This window comes from Thamnophis sirtalis, unplaced genomic scaffold (assembly GCF_051295495.1).
Source record: "Thamnophis sirtalis isolate CommonGarterSnake01/CBP01778 unplaced genomic scaffold, rThaSir2_p1.2 scaffold_9, whole genome shotgun sequence".
NCBI lineage: Eukaryota > Metazoa > Chordata > Lepidosauria > Squamata > Natricidae > Thamnophis > Thamnophis sirtalis.
Window position 1 is genome coordinate 10,127,787 of NW_028261389.1, and position 23,276 is coordinate 10,151,062.

At 44.3% G+C, this 23,276-nt stretch overlaps 1 protein-coding gene across 2 annotated transcripts in view; it reads right to left on the bottom strand.

Annotated features, from left to right (window-relative positions):
- Positions 1-19,414, bottom strand: part of BCAT1 (branched chain amino acid transaminase 1) — a 57,089-nt gene extending 37,675 nt beyond the window's left edge. For both annotated transcript variants that reach the window (XM_087722784.1, XM_087722783.1), the window contains exon 1: positions 19,268-19,414. In XM_087722784.1, coding sequence (XP_087578910.1) covers positions 19,268-19,273 — 6 coding nt within the window. In that variant the 5' untranslated portion in view covers positions 19,274-19,414. The remainder of the gene's footprint in view (positions 1-19,267) is intronic.
- Between the last annotated feature and the right edge of the window lie 3,862 nt (positions 19,415-23,276).

Consider the following 23,276-nt stretch of genomic DNA (forward strand, 5'->3'; position numbering starts at 1 on the left):
TGAGCCTTGCCCATTTTTCTTGCCACCTCTGTTAAGAGAATCTCACCACAGTTGTTGATTTAGTAACACAGTTGTTAAGTAAATCTGGCTTCCCCATTGACTTGTCAGAAGGTCGCAAAACACAACTCTCTATTTGAACTTCAGCAAATAGTGTGTGAAATTCTTGTTTGGCTATAGGCATGATAAGGCCCCAATCATTCTCTATCTTTACTCTCTCCATTTCTGTTCCTCATCTTCCAAAAAATGCACCCTTGAGCCATGGTGGCGAAATGGTTAGAGTCCAGTACTGCTGGCTACTTCTGCTGACTGCTGGCTGCCTGCAATTTGGCAGTTCGAATCTCACCAGGCTCCAGGTTGACTTTCCGTCCTTCCGAGGTGAATAAAATGAGGATCCAAATTGTTGGGGGCCATAGGCTGACTCTGTAAACCGCTTAGAGAGGGCTGTAAAGCACTGTGAAGCGGTATATAAGTCTAAGTGCTATTGCTAGTGCTAAGGATATCCATCCTACCATCACCCTGTAAAATTCCTGTTTGCCTTCCAATCAAGTATTGATGCATCAATGATATTATTTGACCCTGTTGTGTTAAAACAGGCCAACTTCATCCAGCTCGCTTTTCTCAGGCTTGTTTCTTTCTTGTTTCTTTTCTTTTTTAAAAAAAAATTCTATTAGGTTATAAAATAAGATACAAAATACAAAAGAAGATAAGAAAACAGTGAGAGGAAAAGGGGGGAAAGAGAAGTGAAGAAGGGCTGGGGAACAGGAAAAAAAAGTATTGACTTCCGACTCCCTCTGTTCAAGCATTATCATCAAACTACAACCTGTTTCAACTCCTTCACCAAACTCTCAAAAATTAAAGTCAACCCCAACCATCCAGCATTGCAATGGAGGTAGTCCAGGACATGAAGAGTTCATTTGGAAGTTTTTGGAAGTTGCAATGCACTGTAAAAAGTGATTTATGACTGTATTTCTCCCCGTAGTCGTGTGATCAAAATTCGGATGCTTGGCAATTGGTTCATATTTATGATGGTTCAAATGTCTTGGGGAGTCATGTGATCACTTTTTACGACCTCCTGACAAGCAATGTCAATAGGAAAGCCAAATTCAATGAACAACCATGTTCCTGGCTTAACAACCTCAGCGATTCACTTAACAACTGTAGCAAGGAAGGTCATAAGATGGGGCAAAAATTCCTGAACAAATGTCTTGCTTAGCAGCAGAAATGTTGGACTCGATTGTAGTTGTGATTGTAGGACTGCCTGTACAGTTTTGGCAGTCCAAGAATTGCCTCCTCACAATGTACAGTTGTGAGGAGGCACGCGGGACGCAGGGGCTCAGTGGCTAAGACACTGAGCTTGTCGATCAGAAAGGTCGGCAGTGTGGCGGTTTGAATCCCTAGCATCACGTAACGGAGTGAGCTCCCATTGTTTGTCCCAGCTTCTGCCAACTTAGCAGTTCGAAAACATGTAAAAATGCAAGTAGAAAAATAGGGACCCCCTTTGGTGGGAAGGTAACAGTGTTCCGTGCGCCTTTGGCGTTGAGTCAGCCGGCCACATGATCATAGAGACATCTTCGGGCATCGCTGGCTCTTCGGCTTTGAAACAGAGATGAGCACTGCCCCCTAGAGTCAGGAACAACTAGCACATGTATTAGGGGAATCCTCACCTTAATTTACAGTAGTTCCTTTAGTTGGGCTTCATGTGTTATATAAATTTGGCCATTATTACTTATTCACTAGACTACGGATAAAACAGACTGCGGCTTAGCAGAACTACAGAATTTCCTTGATCGCTGTAGCAGTATCTCAGCTTCAAAACGGAAGCTATGGGGAACCAAAAAGAACAATCACACCATCTGGGCTGCATTTCTATCTCCTAATAATAATAACAATTACAATAATAATCCACCACCGATTCTCAAGCAGATATGTTTGCTGAATAGATGAGTCACGCCAGCCTATTTTTAACTCTGGCTGAACAAGCTTGTAACTCTTGGTGACCTTCTGGGAGAGGATCTGAAGACTTGATTAAGGAAGATTCTCCCAGATTTCTTTTCAGTGCGAGACCCAGATTATTATTTTTTTTCCCCTTTAGCCCTGGCGTGAAGTCTGCGGAGGAGACAGACAAAATAATAACACAAGGGGACTCCAAATGAGTGTGCCACAATAAACACAACGGCACTGGATGGATTAAAAGCTCCTTCCAGCTCAGAGAGGAGAGGCTGATGTGGAGTCCATGGCGCTCTCTGCATTTGGTTGTTTCCAGACTTTTCATGACCAGACTAGGTAATATCATCAGTGCTGGTTAGTATGGGGATTGTCCCTCTTTGAACATAATACGTTGTCCTGCCAGTGTTGGTGGGCATGTGATTTTGCTCCTTGGTGGGTCCTCGATTAGGTATTATATAAATATAAAACCTTACCCTGGCCAACACTTTCAGGGCAAGTTACTGTATGTAAACAAGGAGTATATAAACCAGGATTGATAATGTTTGCAGAGGTAATGAAATGTCTGCAAGCAAAAGGCCAAATTCAGAGAGCAACAAAGACTCCACAATTCAATCCTGAGCTACTGCGATGGAATGTAGTTTCAGAATCGCAGGAGGAAGGGGCTGCCTCCCAGGAGAAAAAGAGGCAGCAGAGCGTGGAATATCTGGTGGGCAAGAAAAAAGCTAAGACAGTACCTCCCTAGCAGTTCACAGAGTATATCTATAGTTATGCAGATAGTCGCTTTAGTCTGGCAAGATTCTGTCTGTAGGCAAAACAACTGCAGGAGACGACCAGACTGAAACCGAAGGAGGGGTCAAATGCATGTAGAGCGTGGCGCAGTGGTTAGAGTGCAGTACTGCAGCAACTTCAGCTGACTGTTAGCTGCAGTTCGGCGGTTCAAATCTCACCGGCTCAGGGTTGACTCAGCCTTCCATCCTTCCGAGGTGGGTAAAATGAGGACCCAGACTGTGGGGGCAATATGCTGACTCTGTAAACTGCTTAGAGAGGGCTGAAAGCCCTATGAAGCGGTATATAAGTCTAACTGCTATTGCTATTGCTATCATCAGTCTCAAGTCCCTTCAGACCCACAAGAGATCTAAGTCCAGCCCACCTTGAATTCCATTGACTCTTATCTCCCGCCAAACTGCTTTAACTGTTAGTAGTTCAGATTCTCGTAGAGAGTTTAAGCTTACCATAAATCTTTGTACCCATTTCAACTGCCTGGATTTCTGATTACTTGTACTTGACCACAACCATAAAGTAACTAATTGGAAGTAACTCTACGTGTCTATTCTTGGTCCTTGGGCCTGATATTCTCTTTTATTAGAGCGTCTGAAGTATGTAGATTTGATTTCCTGAGATTTCATTGTTTAGGCAGAGGGAAGGGAATGCCCACTCCGTAGCAATTACATGGAGGGGGCAAAAAAGAATGACAGAGGTGGGAGATACCGTTCACTGTAAAGTGTAGAGCGAAATCGGCCATCAAATGCTACTGCCACGGAGCTGAAAGGAAGCTCAGAGTCGTTCAGCTCAGCTGTCAAAGCCTCACCATGTTATAAGGACACAAAGACCTCCTGAAAATCAGCATAATTCCCAAGGATAGGAAAAGCCTCTATTTTGCCTGTCTCTTTTGTGAAAGGTAGGGAGGGAAAGAAAGAGAGAGGGAAGGAGAGAGAGAGGGAAAGAGAGAGGGGTGGAGGGAGGGAAGGAGGACAGAATACTTGTGGGGAAAACAAATGTACCCATGTGCTACTGCTCAGGTTAACTTGCCACAGAGCACCATCCAAAGCCAATGAACGCATTGCTTCGTTGCCCCTCCCTTGCCTCCTCTAGCCCATTTTGTTCCTAATGGCAAGAATGGATTATAGAATTAGGCAAATCCTAAATCTTGCAAAGCATCTGAATGATTTACCCAGAATAGTAAAGCACATCCAGCCTGGAAAGTAACAAAAGTAAAAAAAGAGAGAGAGAGAGAGAGAGAAAGAGAGAGAGAGAGAGAGAGAGAGAGAGAGAGAGAGGGAGAGAGAGAGGGAGAGAGAGAGAGACTGTTGTTTGCAGATGGAGGGTTTCAAGATTAATTCGGTTGGGACTATTTCTTATCATAGCAATTCATGTCCTCCCCTGTAATTTAGGATTGAAAGAGTGATTATGGAAGATCACGTTTCTGGTAGACGAGGCAGGAAAGAATAGAATAGCAATAGCAATAGCAGTTAGACTTATATACCGCTTCATAGGGCTTTCAGCCCTCTCTAAGCAGATTACAGAGTCAGCATATTGCCCCCAACAACAATCCGGGTCCTCATTTTACCCACCTCGGAAGGATGGAAGGCTGAGTCAACCCTGAGCCGGTGAGATTTGAACAGCCGAACTGCAGAACTGCAGTCAGCTGAAGTAGCCTGCAGTGCTGCATTTAACCACTGCGCCATCTCGGCTCGAATAGAATAGAATATAATAGAATAGAATAGTTGGAAAGGACCTTGGAAGTCTTCTGGTCCATGCTTGGTGTACGTGGCAGGAGAAGGATACTGCAAAATCTCCATTGCCTCCCTACTCCTGGGCGAAGAATATTGCAAAATCTCCATTTCTACCTCACTCTGGGGCCAGTCAGAGGTGGTATTTGCCAGTTCTCCGAACTACTCAAAATTTCCGCTACTGGTTCTCCAGAACCTGTCAGAACCTGCTGAATTTCAGCCCTGGATTAACCCCCAGAGTTCACTGTGAAAATGTATGCGGTTGTATTTCATTTATTTAATTTATTCATGTGTATCCCACCATGTTTGTCTGAGAATCAGTAGAAGAATTGGGTGTGGGCTCAGTTAGGCATTGATCCAATGAACTCATTGCCAAGTGGAAATTGTATCAGGGATTCCCTTGTCCGGTCAACGTCTGAAGTACTGGGCCGGATTCACATTCATTGTCAGAGTTCATACAACGTGTTCATTTGTGTTTGGGTTGCTGTATGATCTTACCACATCAAGCTATAGCAGTGTTTCTCAACCATGGCGACTTTCAGTCCTTTGGACTTCAACTCCCAGAATCCCCCAGCCAGCATAGCTGGCTGGGGGAGTTCTGGGAGTTGAAGTCCACAGGACTGAAAGTCGCCAAGGTTGAGAAACACTGAGCTATAGTTTATGGATCAGGGTACAACTGTAGTTTCTTTGAGGCTTGCCAAATTACAGCTGGCTGAATTAATGATTTATTTATAACAACGTCTGCCTATTTTTTCATTTAAATTAATCCTCAGTCTGGATGCAACCAGACAGTCCAAAAATTAGTTGACTTCACATGTTATGCTATCTTAACCCATAGTTAACAAACCACAACGATTCAGGATCCAATCTGAAGCGGTCACCGGGACCAAAGGTTTATTCTTCCTGAGGGAACTTCTTTCTCTTCAGAATGTCAAAAGCTTGGAAGAATAAAAGTTTGGTCCCCGTGACGGACTCATCTTGGATCCTGTTGTGGCCTACTAGTGGCCAGTGGAGCTGGCAGCAGAGTCAGAAAGTGAGGAGGTTGGGGAGGAACATGGGCCAGTCCTGGAGGCTAGGGAAGGCTTGGACGGGGGCTCTGCGTTGGAGGTAGAGATGGGGCCGAGGCCGCCTGGCAGTTCTCAGCTGCCTTCGGAGCTAGACAGCAGTGAGGCAGAGGAACAGCTGGAGCCTGTTCCCAGTGTGCGCATACGCAGAGCCGCCAGAAGAAAAGAACAGCTAAGAAATCAGGGTCGACTTGGGAGTAAAGCCACAGGTGGATGATGAATAGCCCCTCTCACAGGAAATAAACGAGGAGTGAAAGGGGAGTGGGCTTTTGCAGGAAACAATTCATTGGTTCATTTATTTCAGGAGTGTGAAGATCTGTCCATGAATCTCAGAGACTCTGTGCCAAGCCTTTCCTTGCACAGCACTGAATTTGGAAAATATTTACAGGGCAGCTCTCCCAGCTAGATAAGGTCTGTGGTCATAACTTCACCTTTGAAAGACTGTTTATCAGGACTTTGCTGAATGTAAATGAGAGGAGTTCACATGTGTTTAATAAAAGCGGTTTTGCTGGGGACCAGGAATCTGCTTTGTGCTTTTTGGGGAAGCTTAGGTCAGAACAGATCCTGCAACACTGATTTAGATTTAGATAGATTTAGATAAATTTATTTATAGGCCGCCCTTTTCCCTGAGGGGACTCAGGGCGGCTTACAATGTATAGGGAAGGGAGTACACACAATGACATATAAAGACAGTACGTAATTAAAACTAAAAGCAACATTCATTCATCATTCGGGACGGGACGGATTATAATCTTTAACCCCAGGCCTGACGGGATAGCCAGATCTTGAGGGCTGTGCAGAAGGTCTGGAGGGTGGTGAGGGTACGAATCTCCACGGGGAGATCGTTCCAAAGGGTCGGAGCTACTACTGAAAAGGCTCTCCTCCGCGTAGTTGCCAGTCGACACTGACTGGCGGATGGGACTCGGAGGAAGCCTAATCTGTGTGATCTAATAGGTTGCAAGGAGGTAATTGGCAGGAGGCGGTCTCTCAAGTACCCAGATCCACTACCATGGAGGGCTTTGTAGGTGGTAAGTAGCACCTTGAAGCGCACCCGGAGATCAACAGGTAGCCAGCGCAGCTCGCGGAGGATAGGTGTTATGTGGGCGAACCGAGGTGCACCCACAATCACTCGCGCGGCCGCATTCTGTACTAGCTGAAGACATGATCTTGGGAGGCATGTATATTTGCCTTTACAATGATTCAGCTCAACTAGTAAAGCCCAATCCCAAGCAACCATTTATGGTTTTTTTAGCCATACGGGGAAATCACCATCACTGACAACTTTTGTTCTGTACACAAAAAAAGACCATTCTTTGGTTTTTGACTGGAGTCAAAAGAAAGGGACTTTCAATATCGGTTCAAACAACAGCTACTGGATTATTTTCCAAAACTATACAACCTCATCCTTTGTGGGTTCTTACAGCAATCCCATCTCTTCCCCGAGTCACTTCCTTTGTGACTGCTGGGGACAGGGGAGGTGGGGAAAAAGAACTGTATGGCCAGATAAACCACTTTCACTCTTGTGATCCAGAGAACAGAGCTTCTACTGACTCAGATGTCAGATCTAGTTTTCATTCAGATGTTTGACTATCACACTGTTTGCGAGGGGTGACAATGTATAAATCCTGTTTCCTGTACGCAGATAATTCTCTCTTTGTGCATGCACAGCAAACAAAGAATTCCATTAAATACAGATGGAGGACATGCAACGGATTGGCGTTTACAAACATCACCGTTTGACAGAACAGAGAATAATAGAATGACAAGAGCCAGGAAGGGACCTCGGAGGTCTTCTAGTTCAACGCCCTGCTTAGGCAGGAAACCCTCCAGCACTTCAGACAAATGGTTATCCAACATCTTCTTAGAAACTTCCAGTGTTGGAGCATTCACAACTTCTGGAGGGAAGTTGTTCCATTGATTAATTGTTCTAACCATCAGGAAATTTCTCCTTAGTTCTAGGTTGCTTCTCTTCTTGATTAGTTTCTTGTCCTGCCCTCAGGTGCTTTGGAAAATAGCTTGACTCCTTCTTCTTTGGGGCAGCCCCTGAGATATTGGAACACTGCTATCATTTCACTCCTAGTCCTTTTCATTAAACTAGACATGCCCAATTTCAGAAACCGTTCTTCATATGTTTTAGTTTCCAATCCCCTAATCATCTTTGTTGCTCTTCTCTGAACTCTTTCTACATCGTGGCGACCAAAACTGGATGCAGTATTCCAAGTCTGGCCTTACCAAGGCATTATAAAGTGGCATTAACACTTCACGTGATCTTGATTCCACCCCTCTGTTAATACAGCCTGGAACTGCGTTGGCTTTTTGCACACTTAACAGATAATTTCCAACAAGCAGAGCCAACGAAGAAGCTACCAGTGAAATCGTAAGTTGTGGTCATTCGGTGTCCTATTTAACAACCACATCTCTTAGCGGCAGGGGTGCAGGTCCCAACTGTGGTCATTATGTAAGAATTGCCTATAATATTATCTTGGCACAATGATAGTTGGGTCATTTTAGAAGACACTAGGACTTGGTACAGGAAGTCCTCAACTTAACAAGTGACCATTCGAAGTTACAACAGCATTGAAAGAGTGGCCTATGACCGTTTTTCGCACTTACAACGTTGCACCATTCCCATGGTCACGTGATCAAAATTCAACTCACGGCAACTGACTTATATTTATGACAGCTGGAGTGTCCCAGGGGAGGGTCATACGATTAGCATTTGCGACTTTCTGGCAAGCAATGTCAATGGAGAAATCCGATTCACTTAACCACCATGTTCCCAACTGAAGAAATGCAGTGATTCCTTTAACAACTGTGGCAAGAAAGATCATAAAATGGGGCAAAACTTACACAACCACGGCCTTGCCTAGCAACAGAAGTGTTGGGCTCAACCGTGGCCGTAAGTCAAAGATGACCTTGTTATGGAGAAACTGCCATAGAGAAGATCCAGATATTTCCAGGTGGAACTGGACCTGAATATAAAAATTCTCCGAGCACAAAAGATATCATCAGTAATTGCCTAAGATGTATTAAAACATTTTGTACCTATGTGCGTCATTTGCAACAAAGCGGACACAGCCAGCAAGGGGCCAGACTGATGGGCATTCCAGCCTGGGCAGCTTGTACAATCAATCAAATTAAATGTGAATGGTTAGAAGCTGGTGATGGAGAGCTGTCATTGATCCAAACTGATCACCGGATACCAGGCAGTTCAATTCATTCTCTTATAGCAAATAGCCAAGGCACTTAGACTTATACACCGCTTCATAGTGCTTTTACAGCCCTCTCTAAGCAATTTAACAGACTCAGCCTATAGCCCCCAACAATCCGGGTCCTCATTTTGCCCACCTTGGAAGGAGGCAAGGCTGTGTCAACCTGGTGAGATTTGAACTGCCGAACTGTAGCTAACAGTCAGCTGAAGTAGCCTGCAGTACAGAGATGGGTTGCTACCGGTTTGCACCAGTTCGGGCGAACCAGTAGCGGTATTTTGGTCACCCGAACCAGCAGCGACCCAGGCTGGCCATGCCCCCAAACCGGTTCCCCAGTCGCCAATGCCATTGCTGGCATCTTTTTTTACTAATTTTTTAATGCTCTGCACATGCACAGAACAATGTATAGTCAACTGTGAGCATGCGCAAAGCAAACTGGCAGCAATGCCGGCAGCAAGCCACCTATGCTGCAGTACTGCACTCTAACCACTGCGCCACCTGGCTCTGTGCAACATTTCCTAATGATAAAGCAGACTGCTGGGAGAAGTTCAGGTATCTGCACAACAGTGGTGGGTTTCAAAATTTTTTCGAACCTACTCTGTGGGTGTGGCCTCCTTTGTGGGAATGGCTTGCCAGCCATGTGACCTGGTGGGAGTGGCTTGCTGGCCATGTGTTTTCTTTCTCCCTCTCTCCCTCCCTCTCTCTCTTTCCTTTCTTTTGTCTCTGTCCCTTTTTCCTTTTTTTCTTTCATCTCTCACACTTTTTCTTTCTTTTTTCTTTTTTTATTTATTTCTTTCTTCCTTTCTTTCTCTTTCTCTCTCTGTGTGAGTCTGTCTGTGTGTGTCAGTGGTGGGTTTCAAAAAAGTTTGGAACCTCTTCTTCTGTAGGTGTGGCCTGCTTTCTGGGTCCACTGGTGGAACCTCTTCTAACCGGTTCGGTAGATTTGACGAACCGGTTCTACCAAACTGGTGCGAACTGGTAGGAACCCATCTCTGCTGCACAACTACCAGAGTATGACAAAGATATGGGCATGCAAGGACAATCCGTAGCAGTTCCAGTCCAAAATCATACTTCCCTTTAGTGTAGCAAAAGGTAACGTTGCCTACAAAAGATGATCTTGAACAATGATACTTACTTCTAGTCTAGCAGAAGGCCACCGAAACCTACAAGACATCTTTACAAATGCTCCCAAGAGGGTTTCATACTGACAACCTCGGGCAAACCAGAAGGTGAAAGTCACCTTACAAGAGGGTGCTGAGATAAATGGCTACTTTCGATCCTGAAAACACAGGATGGAATATAAATGGATTAAAAGGGAAAGGTAAAAGTTCCCCATCGCACATATGTGCTAGTCGTTCCCGACTCTAGGGGGCAGTGCTCATCTCCGTTTCAGAGACAAAGTGTCAGCGCTGTCCGAAGACGTCTCCGTGGTCATGTGGCCGGCGTGACTAAATGCTGAAGGCGCATGGAACGCTGTTACCTTCCCACCAAAGGTGGTTCCTAGTTTTCTACTTGCATTTTTAACATGCTTTTTTTTAATGACAAATTCAGCATCTCAGCCATGTCCCTGCGGAATTTGAGAAATGAAATAGCATTTCTCAAATACCAAAAGAAATATTACATAAGGGGGGAAAATCAAAGCTTATTCCGGGGAATGAGAGGGAGGGAGGGAGAGAGGGAGGGAGGGAGGAAAGGGAGGAAGGAGGGAGGGAAGGGAGGGAGGGAGGAAGGGAAAGAAGGAAGGAAGGAAGGAAGGAAGGAAGGAAGGAAGGAAGGAAGGAAGGAAGGAAGGAAGGAAGGAAGGAAGGAAGGACAACATCAAAACTTTGCAGGTCTATTTCAAGAAATTGATTCACCAGGTCTGGTTTATGACATAGTGTAAACTACTGTACTATATTCTTTGTACTATGTCAGGAAAGAGAAAATCTTGAGTTTAAGTAGCAGCAGTGAGGCCTGATCATTTAAATAAGCAAAGCTTATTTATTTCGTTGTTTGGCAGCATATGGCAATAGTTACAGAAACCCTTAGGAAAACATTAATTTAATCTCTAACAGTAAAGTGGTTTATTGGATGAATGCCCTTCATTCAAACCCAGTAACCCAGATTCTTAATAGATAGGTGATGAGCGAAAGCAATCAGTTGGAAAGGAAATTGGAATGCAGATAACATTTAATTTATAACAGTAAGTTGGCTGAAAAGGCAGAAGAGATTTTGTTCAGATAAATAAAGCAACGGCTTTTTTCCGCTTTTGGTCTGTTTCTTGTTATAGCTGTTCCTTGCAGGTTGATAACTATGCTCCTATTTTCTGGGGTCATGTTCCTGTTTATTATTGGAGGAAGGGAGACTGGAGACCTTGTGAGAGCTTCTGTCATCACGAGTTAAAACCGTGATGGCCAAACCTCATAATGATCATAACTCAAGAATTAGCTGTAAAAGGCAATCTGTTCCACTGACAAATAGCTCTTAGCCTGAGATTCTGTAGAGATTCTCAGTCATTGAGGTCATGGTTGTCCCAAAGGTGCTTTTTCAGGAGGCAACTGGACTTTCTTGGTTTTTTTTTCTTTTGAAGATGTTTTGCTTCTCATCCGAGAAGCTTCTTCAGCTCTGACATTCCCCACTATCCTGTCAGAACTGAAGAAGCTTCTTGGATTTTGCACTCCCCACCAGCCCCCAGGAACAGTCTATAAGCCTCCTAAAGGCTATGCATGCCCTTTTTTGACAAAAAAAAACGGGCTGTTTTTTTGCTCATTTGGGGGGGGGGCACCCCCGCAGGAGCACTCTACAAGCCTCCTAAAGGCTATTCATGCCTTTTTGGGGAAAAAAATAGGCCCATTTTTGTGAAAAACGGGCCGTTTTGGGGAGGTCTGCAGAGTGTAAACACTTTTTTTTAAATTTGCCTCTTCAAAATCTGTGCGTCTTATATTCTGGTGCGTCTTATATTCCGGTGCGTCTTATACTCCGAAAAATACGGTACCTCATGACCAGCTGTAAGCTGAAGTAATATATCGGCCCAGTATCTGATTTTTTTAAACTAGAAATGATGCTACGCTTCAATGGTTAGATGGCCTAGACATTGGTCTTTGAACATAGGTCTTTTCAACATTTGCGTTTTATTGGCTTCTACTAATCTAGATGAAATGTTAATATATATATATATCGCTAATCCAGGTACAACATGCCTTACGCTAAATAAATGAAAACGGCAGCTGCGTGAACTGGGTACTGATTTGGCATGAGGCCTATGAAATGTACTGGGAAAACTGCCATGAAATGTGGTACTTCATGAGGTCCAGCAAATTTAAGAATTGACCTTGGAGGGCAGACTCTGAATGACAGCATCTCACTGGCTTTTTTTTTCCCTAGCAGAATCTGCCTCCTTGTCCCTTAAACTCATTTTGCCCTCACAAGCATTAGAAAAATGCTCTCATGTTCTGTTCTTTTCTTTTGCTTTGTTTTAAACATTTCACTAGATTACAGAATAAAATACAATAATACAAAAGGAAATAGGAAGACACAGTGGTGAGGAGAAAGTGGGGGGGGGGAGTGTTGACTTCCAAGTCTCTCTGTTGCAGTAAAATAAAGCATTAACTTCAAACCTCAAGTTTTTCCTTTTCCATAATAATATAAATTAGTCGTTTCTGTAGCGACAATAGCAATAGCAATAGCAGTTAGACTTATATACCGCTTCATAGAGCTTTCAGCCCTCTCTAAGCGGTTTACAGAGTCAGCATATTGCCCCCAACAATCCGGATCCTCATTTCACCCACCTCGGAAGGACGGAAGGCTGAGTCAACCTTGAGCCGGTGAGATTAGAACCGCTGAACTGCAGATAACAGTCAGCTGAAGTGGCCTGCAGTACTGCACCCTAACCACTGCACCACCTCGGCTCCAAATCAATCTAATTAGTGAAATCCAAAAATCAAAGTTTCATTTTTTTTCCCCACCTCAAGCATGAAGTCCAGAAGTGGTTTCCATGTAGCAACAAAGGTACTTATATTCTTTTCTTTGATCAAAACAGTCAATTTAGCCATCTCTCACATTCTACTCTTGAGTTCTCAAGTGCTACACCTTCCTTCAGCACTGCTTCTACACTGTTCTCTCATCTTTGTCCACTGTTCTCTCATCTTTGTTTTTGTGAACATCTTCCAGTTCTCTAGAGTCTAGATCAGTGTTTGAAGATGTCCGGACTTCAACTCCCAGAATTCCCCAGCCAGCATTCGCTGGCTGGGGAATTCTGGGAGTTGAAGTCCAGACATCTTCAAGTGGCCAAGGTTGAGAAACACTGGTCTAGATCCTTCATAAAGGATTGACACAATGCTAGGGTTAGAGGTCTCCTGTGACCAAACTCTCTTTTCCCAGCATAGGAGAGTATTTTCAATGGTAAAACTAGCACTTGAGGAAAGATTAGAGAAGATTTGTTTCCCCATCTTGAACAAATTAAAATTTTACTTCAAATGATTTTTTTTTTTTAAAAAAAGAGAGTATCCCAATAAACAAGGGGTCGGCAACCTTAAACACTGAAAGAGCCACAAAAGATCCTAACTGGTCCCCCCCCATTCAATTCTGGAACCGACTGGAAGACTGGTCCCCCCCACGATAGGGTCCTCTCCCAATCGGAAGTCCGGTTCCCTCACTATAGAGTCTCCTTCTAGCATGGTGTCCTTTTTCCTCTCTCAATAGGAAGTCCGGTTCCTCCACCATAGAGTCTCCTCCTAGCATGGTGTCCTTTTTCCTCTCCCAATAGGAAGCCCGGTTCCCTCACTATAGAGTCTCCTCTTAGCATGGCGTTCGTTTCCTTCTCCCAATCAGAAGTTGGTTCCTCCACCATAGAGTCTCCTCCTAGCATGGTGCCCTTTTTCCTCTCCCAATCAGAAGTCTGATTCCCCCCACCATAGAGTCTCCTAGCGTGGCATCCTTTTTCCTCTGCCAATTGGAAGTCGGGTTCAGTCACTATAGAGTCTCCTCCTAGCATGGCGTTTTTTTTCCTCTCCCAATCGGAAGTCCGGTTCCCCCCACCATAGAGTCTCCTCCTAGCGCGGCGTCCTTCTTCCTTATCCTGACCGGCGACAGGGAGCCGCAGCAGAGGGATGAAAGAGCCACATGAGGCTCCAGAGCCGCAAGTTGCTGACTCCTGCAATAAACTAACAAGGCTACATATACAGGTAGTCTTCAACTTACAACAGTTCATTTAGAGACCGTTCAAAGTTACAATGGCAGCGAAAAAAGTGACTTATGACCATTTTTCACACTTACAACCATTGCAACCGTGATCAAAATTGAGACGCTTGGCAACTGACTCATATTTACAACGGTTGCAGCATACTCTTGGGACCTTTTGACAAGCAAAGTTAATGGGGGAAGCCAGATTCACTTAACGACTGGGTTACTCACTTAACTGCTGCAGTGATTCACTTAACAACTGTAGCAAGAAAGGTGGGCAAAACTCACCGAACAAATGTTTCACTTAGCAACAGAAATTTTGGGCTACATTGTGATCATAAGCTGAGGGCTACCTGTATATATACAGTATATTTGGTCATCATATAAAGAATACCTACTTTATTAAAAAAAGGATGGATCAGTCAACATACATTAAAAAAAAACAACAGTGTCATAGTTCCTTTGGTAATGGGCTTACTGGATATGAAAATGGAAACCAGTTTGGAGAGAAAAGGAATAAAGTATCCTGAATGGGACACGGGTGAACTCTTACCAGGAACTCACAATGCAGCCACTGTTTATCCTTAACTGCAATCTTCCCCTTGACCTCATTCTTGCTACTGCTACTTATGGTTTCCCATGCGCATAATTGCAGTGTTCTCCTTGCTGTTTTATTTCATGCACCTGACATAAACATCATTATCATCAAGTGGTTAATTTTTGATTGACTGTTTATGGCAACAGGAAGTCATAAATGGTCCAATCAGTGCTGTCACCAATGCTGACCATTGTTAAGTGCATCCCTCATTGACTTTGCTTTGCATCTTTGAATGGTTGGACACAAAGGTGGTTCCTATTTTTCTACTTGCATTTCTTACGTGCTTTCGAACTGCTAGGTTGGCAGAAGCTGGGGCAAGTAACGGGAGCTCACTCCGTTATGCGGTGCTAGGGATTCGAACCGCCGAACTGCCAACCTTTCTGATCGACAAGCTCAGCGTCTTAGCCACTAAGCCACCGCATCTCAGGTATACTTTGAAGGTTTTTCGGAACCTATCATCCCTCCGGGATGATAGTGAGATTGCAACAGTGGAAAGCAGGAAGGACATCAACAAGGAAGTTACACCAGCCTTGCAAAAGGTCTGGGACTCGCATCCTGGTCACATTCTAAACCTTGGTGGGATTTCCCTGTCTCAATAACAGAGATGAGGGATCCTCAGTGCTCTCTGAGCTTGGTTGTTTTCTTGCAGAAGTTTCATTACACAAACTAGGTAACATCCTCATTGCTAGCACCGATCACTAGCATTGATAATGTTACCTAGTTGGGTAATGAAACGTCTGCAAGGAAAAACACAAGCTCTGATGGCATCAAGGACCCCTCACTTCAACCCTGAGCTACAAATATTTTTCGTTATTGGCAACTAGCTGATAACCTGGCATTGCCCGTGTATTTAATTATTCTAATCCTGTATTAGATAGGAAAAGCTCTGATTTCGGCGACAATTAAATTAGTAACAAATGTTTTCCCTGTGCCCCCAGAAGCGTCAAGAAAAGTGATACCACCTTAATTTCTAATATTGGATTTTCCCCCTTACCAGAGGGAGCCCCCTTGTGGAGTACTGTGAAACCGTTACCATGGCGACTCCACTGCGCTGCACAGTAGAAGCCATTTTATGGCAGTACGGTAGAAGCCATTGTAAGGCACAACAGGCTGTATCTTAGCAGAACGCACACCCTGAGGGGTGTTAGGCAGTGGTGGAATTCAATTTTTTTTTACTCCTGGTTCTGTGGGCGTGACTTGGTGGGCGTGGCAGGGGAAAGATACTGCAAAATCTCCATTCCCTCACCACTCCTGGGCAAAGGATATTGCAAAATCTCCATTCCTACTCCACTCTGGAGCCAGCCAGAGGTGGTATTTGCCAGTTCTCCGAACTACTCAAAATTTCCGCTACCAGTTCTCCAGAACCTGTCAGAACCTGCTGAATTTCACTTCTGGTGTTAGGGGTGTCTTACCCCCACAGTATTAGTTTCCAGAGGATAAGTAATCTGTGAACCAAGTTTGGTTGAAATTGCTCAAGGCGTTCCAGAGTTATAATGGAACATATAGATGGATGGATGGATGGATGGATGGATGGATGGATGGATGGATGGATGGATGGATGGATGGATGGATGGATGGATGGATGGATGGATAGATAGATAGATAGATAGATAGATAGATAGATAGATAGATAGATAGATAGATAGATAGATACACACACAGAGAGAACTGTTTTTATCTATATAGATAATAATGGAGAGTTGGGACAAGACAAAGGATCTTCGTGGGGACCGTCCCAAAACTATGAAAGCTTTGAAAAACCAAATTTGCAGCCTTCTCTCCTGGCCTCTTCAAGTAAACCCCTATTTTCTTCCCTGATTCTTTACACTTTTAAAAAGGCAAGGTAGTTGCTGATGACTGAAGCAAAGAGACTTCTGCTGAGCATCATGGAGAAATGCATTTAACATATCTTGGCCTACCACCCACACATCCATCAATCTTAGTGTCTCTTATCCCATGCCCACCCTGGAAAAAAAATTCAGTTCCTATTGTCAAACAGGTTGGACAATGTACGTATCACAGAAAGCCTCTTCTATGCTTTACTCAAATTTGCTTCTGCGTGAACTTAGACCCCCCCCCCTCCACTTTATTTCTCAGTGGACAATTTATTCAGATGGACCAACCCCAGTCCGTTGTGGTTGTTCCACAAACAACATTTCAACAAACGGTGCCTTAGCCCCACGCCTAAAACTGACATTGAGCTGATTCATGAAGGTGCTTATGTATCTCCGCCGGCACCCCCACGATTTAGCGATGGGAGACAGGAAGTTTGGGGAAAGTCCCTCAAGCACGAATCAGAAAGCGGCAAGCTTGGGGGAAATTCCAGAAAGCTAGAAAGGGAGGAGGGGCACCCTAAAGTAAGAAAAACCACACCAAATGACCCAATAATATATAAGGACACTTGAGGTAGCGGAATGCCGACTGACTGAGGTATTGAAAAAAAATGGAAAGCATACAGAATGTGTGTCTCTACACAAATAATAGATTTTTAACAGAGTTGGAAAGGACCTTAAGAGCGCAGAGAAGAGCAACCAGGATGATGAGGGGACTGGAGGCTAAAACATATGATGAACGGTTGCAGGAACTGGGCATGGCTAGTCTAGTGAAGAGAAGGACCAGGGGTGACATGATAGCAGTCTTCCGATTTTTGAGGGGCTGCCACAGAGAGGTGGGGGTCAAGCTATTTTCCAAAGCACCCAAAGGCTAGACAAGGAACAATGGATGGAAACTGAACAAGGAGAGATTCAACCTGGAAATAAGGAGGAACTTTCTGACAGTGAGAACAATCAACCAATGGAAGAGAAGTTGCCTTCAGAAGTTGTGGGAGCTTCATCACTGGAGGCTTTCAAGAAGCGACTGGGCTGCCGTTTGTCAGAAATGATGTAGGATCCCCTGCTTGGATGGGGAGGTTGAACTAGATGACCTACAAGGTCCCTTCCAACTCCATTAATCTGTATCTGTATCAGCACAGCTGGAATAGAATACCAAGCAGGGATATATACTCCACTCCCAGGAGTTTTTTTCTTCTTCTATTAGTCTCTTTTCTTTGTTTCTGTGTGGCTCACACTGTGTAGTTGGCAGCCTTTCCCTACGATCTTGAGTAGCCTCCGAAGAATTTTGCAGTTTTTATATCCCTGGATCCGGCATAAATCAGGGCTGGGAGGTTAGGCTCTTCATAAATGTCAAACAGCTTTGGGCAGCCTGGGATATACGGTCTGTTAACTGGTAAAGTGAGGCCAATGCGAAAGCAGCTGCAGTAACACGAGCTGACTCGTTTTTTTAAAAAAAATAATGGTGAATTCCATCCGGCCAGGGGTTTCAACAAATGAACAACTTGCTCCCTTTTCCTTAGCAATCTATTCTACGGCTGCTCAACTTAGAACTTAGAATAATAGAGTTGGAAGGGACCTTGAAGGTCATCTAGTCCAATCCCCTGCTCAGGCAGGAGACCCCCGGAGCATTTCTGACCGAAACTTAACCCCACCCTTGGGACCAGCATTTCTTTTGCTAAGCAAGGGAGTTGCTAACGTCCGATTCTACGACCTTCTTTTTTTTTGCCAATCACTGCAGTCGTTAAGTGAATCACACAGCTGCTAAGTGAATCCGCTTTCCTCCACTGACTTGGCTTGTGGGAAGCTGACTCCGAGAAGTTGCGTTTGTCGTAAGTGCAATCAATGCCAGTTGCCGAGAGATTTTGCTGATATCTCCTCAGCAATTCCTCCCAAACTTTTTGAGGGTCTAACAACTGGGCTACCCGGGGTGGAATTTTCCCACAGACCTCTCCCAAGAGGTGAATCCAATAATCCAAAAAAGGATTCTTCGGAAGATGTTCATCTGAGCCGAAAGGAGGAAATAAGCAGGGGGAGGAAAAAAACCCACATAAACAGCTGGAGCCGTTCTTTTTCCAACTCAAGAAAAACTCCATTTCCAGAGAAAAAGAAGGCAAGGGGGGAAAACCCCCCACCGATTCTTGCAAAATATCCTGAGAGGAGAGGAACTGAATCCCCTGTCTTCCATTCCCTCCTATTTTTTTCCTCCATTGTCAGCAACTCGGTGGCTGTCGTTTGACCTGATTTGGAACTGGAAATGGATTGCAAAGCGAAATGCTATAAATAAACACCCCAGCTCTTAGGTTGCGTCCCAAAAGACCAAGCCAAAAAAAATCCCTGCAAAACCCAGAAATCCAGTGTTCCTACTTGCATAAAGAATAAAGACCCCTCCCCAGCCCACCCACCAAATTGCTATCCTTTTGATGCTTTTATCCCTGTAGCATTTTTTTTTTTTTTTTGCTGGCTAAATGAAGAGGGGAAAAGTGGTGGGTGAGCAAGGTGCCTATGGAAACACACACCAATGTTGTGCTCCTTGCACACCATATGGAGTAAATCCATCCGAAACCCACATTTGGTTCGGTTGTTTTTTTTTTAGGAAACAAGAAGAGAAAAATGACCCCAGTCCACTATAGGAGGAATCCAATGATTGACAGAAATCATTATTATTATTATTTTGCTATTTTGATTCTTGTCTTGTCCACCCTGCTCTCTGTGGATGCTATCCAAGCGTGCAGAACGTAGCAAGGATGCGTTTGTCAAAGATGCATCCCAACTACAGCGCGATTCGTTCTTTTTTTTAAATTATTGTGATTATTATGTGCAAGGGGAGATTGGCTCCCCCCGTGATGTTGAATGGGGGAGACAGATCGCTTGCACCCGCTAGCAGTTTGCGCCGTCGTCAGCATCTCTCACACCAGTGTTTTCCCTCCCTTTGCAAGTCTTACAGTACCTTCATCTTGACAGCCGAATCGACTCCGATTTCTCCAAGCAGGCGAAGAGAGATTTTTTTTGGGGGGGGATCTCTTTTGCTTCTTGAAGGATCTCTACACGGCTGCACGGCTGGAGGAGGCAGTCCTCCTCTTCCTCTCGATTCCACCCCCCCCCCCAACCCGCTTCCTCAGCAGCCTTGGGGGGACCGGAGCTAAGGCAGCCCTCGATCCCGACACGTTGCAAGGCGCGAAATGAAGAAGCGAATCTTCGCAGCGGAGCGAATAGCGACCCAGCTCGGATTGCATCACGGGCAGGAAGCGATGCGCTTCCTCCGAAGCTCCGCTAGGGGCAGCAAAGGGGCACGCGCGGGGGGGGGGAAGGGAGAACTTTCGGAGGCGAAGGCGCTCTCTCATTGGTCCGCTGTTGCAAAGCGAGAGGTGGAGGAACCGCTGGCCGAAATTTCACGTGGCTGCTCGACACGAGCGATCGCCTCTCTGGTTTTGGACAAGCCGACTCCAACCGGCCCGGGAGAAGAAAAGGCTGCTTTAAAATTTTTTATTTATTTATTTAGTTTTTTAAAGTTTTTTAAGTTATTTATTTATTTAGGTTTTTAAAAGTTATTTGTTTGTTTGTTTATTTATTTATTATTTTCTTTTAAAACGAACATTTTATCATTCATCAATCAGTGTGTAGTCTGAATACAATTTTTTTGGGGGGGAGGGTATCATAATAGTTATAGCTTGCCACCAAATTCTTTATAAATGCTCTTCTCCATTTCCATTCCCAGAGCTGAAATTCAGCAGGATCTGACAGGTTCTGGAGAACCAGTAGCGGAAATTTTGACTAGTTTGGAGAACCAGTGTAGGAAGTTATCACCCAGCCCTCTCCCAGAAAAATGAAATATCCTAGGAAATATTGAAAAGGCAGAATATTTATCTGGATGGGAAAAGGAAGAAACATGTTTTAAAAGACAGAATAGCTCCCTGTAGCTTCCTGCCCATCCCCACTTTTGTCAATGGGCCATTAAGAAGGCCAAGCTAGTCCCTTTGCATAATAAAGAGCTCTCCACTTCAGCTCCGGGGGATGGGATTAAGGCATGATAATATTGGCACTTTACCCAAGTCATCACATGGCATCTAAGAACTCAACCAAACATGGATTCAAAACGCAGCCTAGAGAGTTGCCCCTGCATGGCCCCATGGGAGTCTGACAACCAATACAAGCTCAAGATCAAAGGCCAGAGAGGGCATAAAACCAGGGACTCAGCATCTCAGTCCTTCCTTCTCTTTTCTCCACCAACATTGAAGAATGTGATCACCTTTTCTGTTCAGGGCTCATGCCATGTGGTCCTGTCCACAAATAAACCATCTTTCCAAGTGTGGGAAGTTATCATGCAGCCCTCTCCCAGAAAAATGAAATATCCTAGGGAATATTGAAAAGGCAGAATATTTCTTGATGTGAAAAGAAAGAAACATGTTTTAAAAGACAGAATAGCTGCCTGTAGCTTCCTGTCCATCCCCACTTTGTTAATGGGCCATTAAGAAGGCCAAGCTAGTCCACTTTACATAATGAAGACTTCTCCACTTCAGCTACAGGAAAGCATGATAATATTGGCTCCAACTGACCACATGGCATCTGAGAATTCACCCAAACCTGGATTCAAAACACAGCCCAGAGAGTTGCCCTGCATGGCCCTATGGGAGTCTGACAACCAATCAGAATACATTTATTACACAGGAACAGGAAACAGAGAGGTGGGACTGAACAGGTTATAAAAAGCCTAGCAAGCCCCTTCCTCAGCTCTTCTCTTCTTCTCCACCAACATTGAAGCATGTGATCACCTTTTCTGTTCAGGACTCAAGCCATGTGGTCCTGTCCATCAATAAACCATCTTTCCAAGCAGCCTCCATGTCTCCAGTGTCTTTTTCCCCACTTGGAGCCAAACCCAGAAGGACATTTCTTTCATCACAAGCAGCCTCCATGTCTCCAGTGTCTTTTTCCTCACTTGGAGCCAAACACAGAAGGACATTTCTTTCATCACCAGTAATGGAAATTTTGAGTAGTTTGGAAAACCAGTAGCGGAAATTTTGAGTAGTTCGGAGAACCAGTAGTGGAAATTTTGAGTAGTTCAGAGAACTGGCAAATTCTACCTCTGGCTGGCCCCAGAGTGGGGTGGGAATGGAGATTTTGCAGTATCCTTCCCCTGCCATGCCCACAGAACCAGTAGTAAAAAAAATTGAATTTCACCACTGTATACATCTGTTCTTATTTTAACATTACAACTTAACCTATCTCCTGTTATAACATTTCTCTTCCTAAATTATATATATATAATTATATATTATATATAATATTATACATTATAATAATAATCAGATTCTTCCTTGCAAAAGGCTGCAATTTTAACACCATTCAAACCTGGCTTTAGTCACAAACACATGCATGTTATCAAGATAGGAAACGGATGGTGGTTTAGTATTTCGATTGTTTGAATATGATTACATTGTGTGCTCTAATTTTCTATTGTTTTAATTTAGCTATCCCGTTTAATCCAGTAGAAGAGAATATATGTAGTTCAGGTTTGAAGGGTAAGGTCCTTGGTGCTCTCTGAGCTTGGTTGTTTTCTTGGAGATGTTTCAGTACCCAAACTAGGTAACATCTGTAAGAAAACAACATCTGTAAGAAAACAACCAAGCTCAGAAAGCACCCAAGAATCCCATATTTTTTTAATCATTTAAGTAGTTGGTTAGATTTATACCCCACCTTTGTCCCGGAAGTTTAAAGTGCCCTAAAGAGCATTTCCCAATTGGAAAAGAATCATTGAGTCAAGAGGATTTGACTGGCCCAAAATCATCAGTGGGTTTCCATAGCTGATTGTGACGTTGTCAAGTTTCCAAGTAATAAACACATAGCAAGCAAAACATTGAGGCAGCAAGATTCCTCAAAGAATAGCTTTATCGGATATATCATATTGGCATAGATCTGGTAAAAACCGACTATGAAGACTCCCACGGTTTTCACCTAATTAAAAGTAAAAGTTTGTCACTTTCTCAAAACAATCAGTCAGATGGTCCAATCAGGGCGCGGTCTGGTTGCCAGGTGATATCACTCTGCTTTCCGCCGACCAGGTGTGAGAATGTCCTTGGTTCCCAAGAGAAAATACACTATATTGCCAAAAGTATTCGCTCACCCATCCAAATAATCAGAATCAGGTGTTCCCATCACTCCCATGGCCACAGGTGTATAAAATCAAGTACCTAGGCATGCAGACTGTTTTTACAAACATTGGTGAAAGAATGGATTGCTCTTGGGAGCTCAGTGAATTCCACCATGGAACTGTGATAGGATGCCACCTGTGCAACAAATCCAGTCGTGAAATTTCCTTGCTCCTAAATATTCCACAGTCAACTGTCAGCTGTATTATAAGAACGTGGAAGGGTTTGGGAACGACAGCAACTCAGCCACGAAGTGGTAGGCCACGTAAACTCTTCCAACATCAGTGTGTGACCTCACAAATGCGCTTCTGGAAGGATGGTCAAAAATCCCCATAAACGCACTCCTGAACCTTGTGGACAGCCTTCCCAGAAGAGTTGAAGCTGTTATAGCTGCAAAGGGTGGACTGATGTCATATTGAACCCTATGGATTAGAAATGGGATGTCACTTACAGTAAGTTCATACGCGAGTAAAGGCAGCTGAGCAAATACTTTTGGCAATATAGTGTATTTTTTTTTGGCTACAGAATCCCAACTATCTCAATTTCCCCTTCCCTATCCCTCAGCTCCAGTGGGGCAACACTGAAGCGGTCCAAAATGGCGCAGGTCTGGTCAGCTTCAGGGTTGAAAGGCCTTCAACTTGCTGAACTTGAGCTAGGACAGTGATACCAACCTTTTTGTTGTTGTGTGTCTTCGCTGGCACACATAATGCAATGTGTGCGTGACACTCCCCCACCCCCTGCGATCCCCCACCCCCGTACATGCCCCCTCATGCTCCCCCCCCTCAGGTATGAGCATACGACCCCCCTGCACCC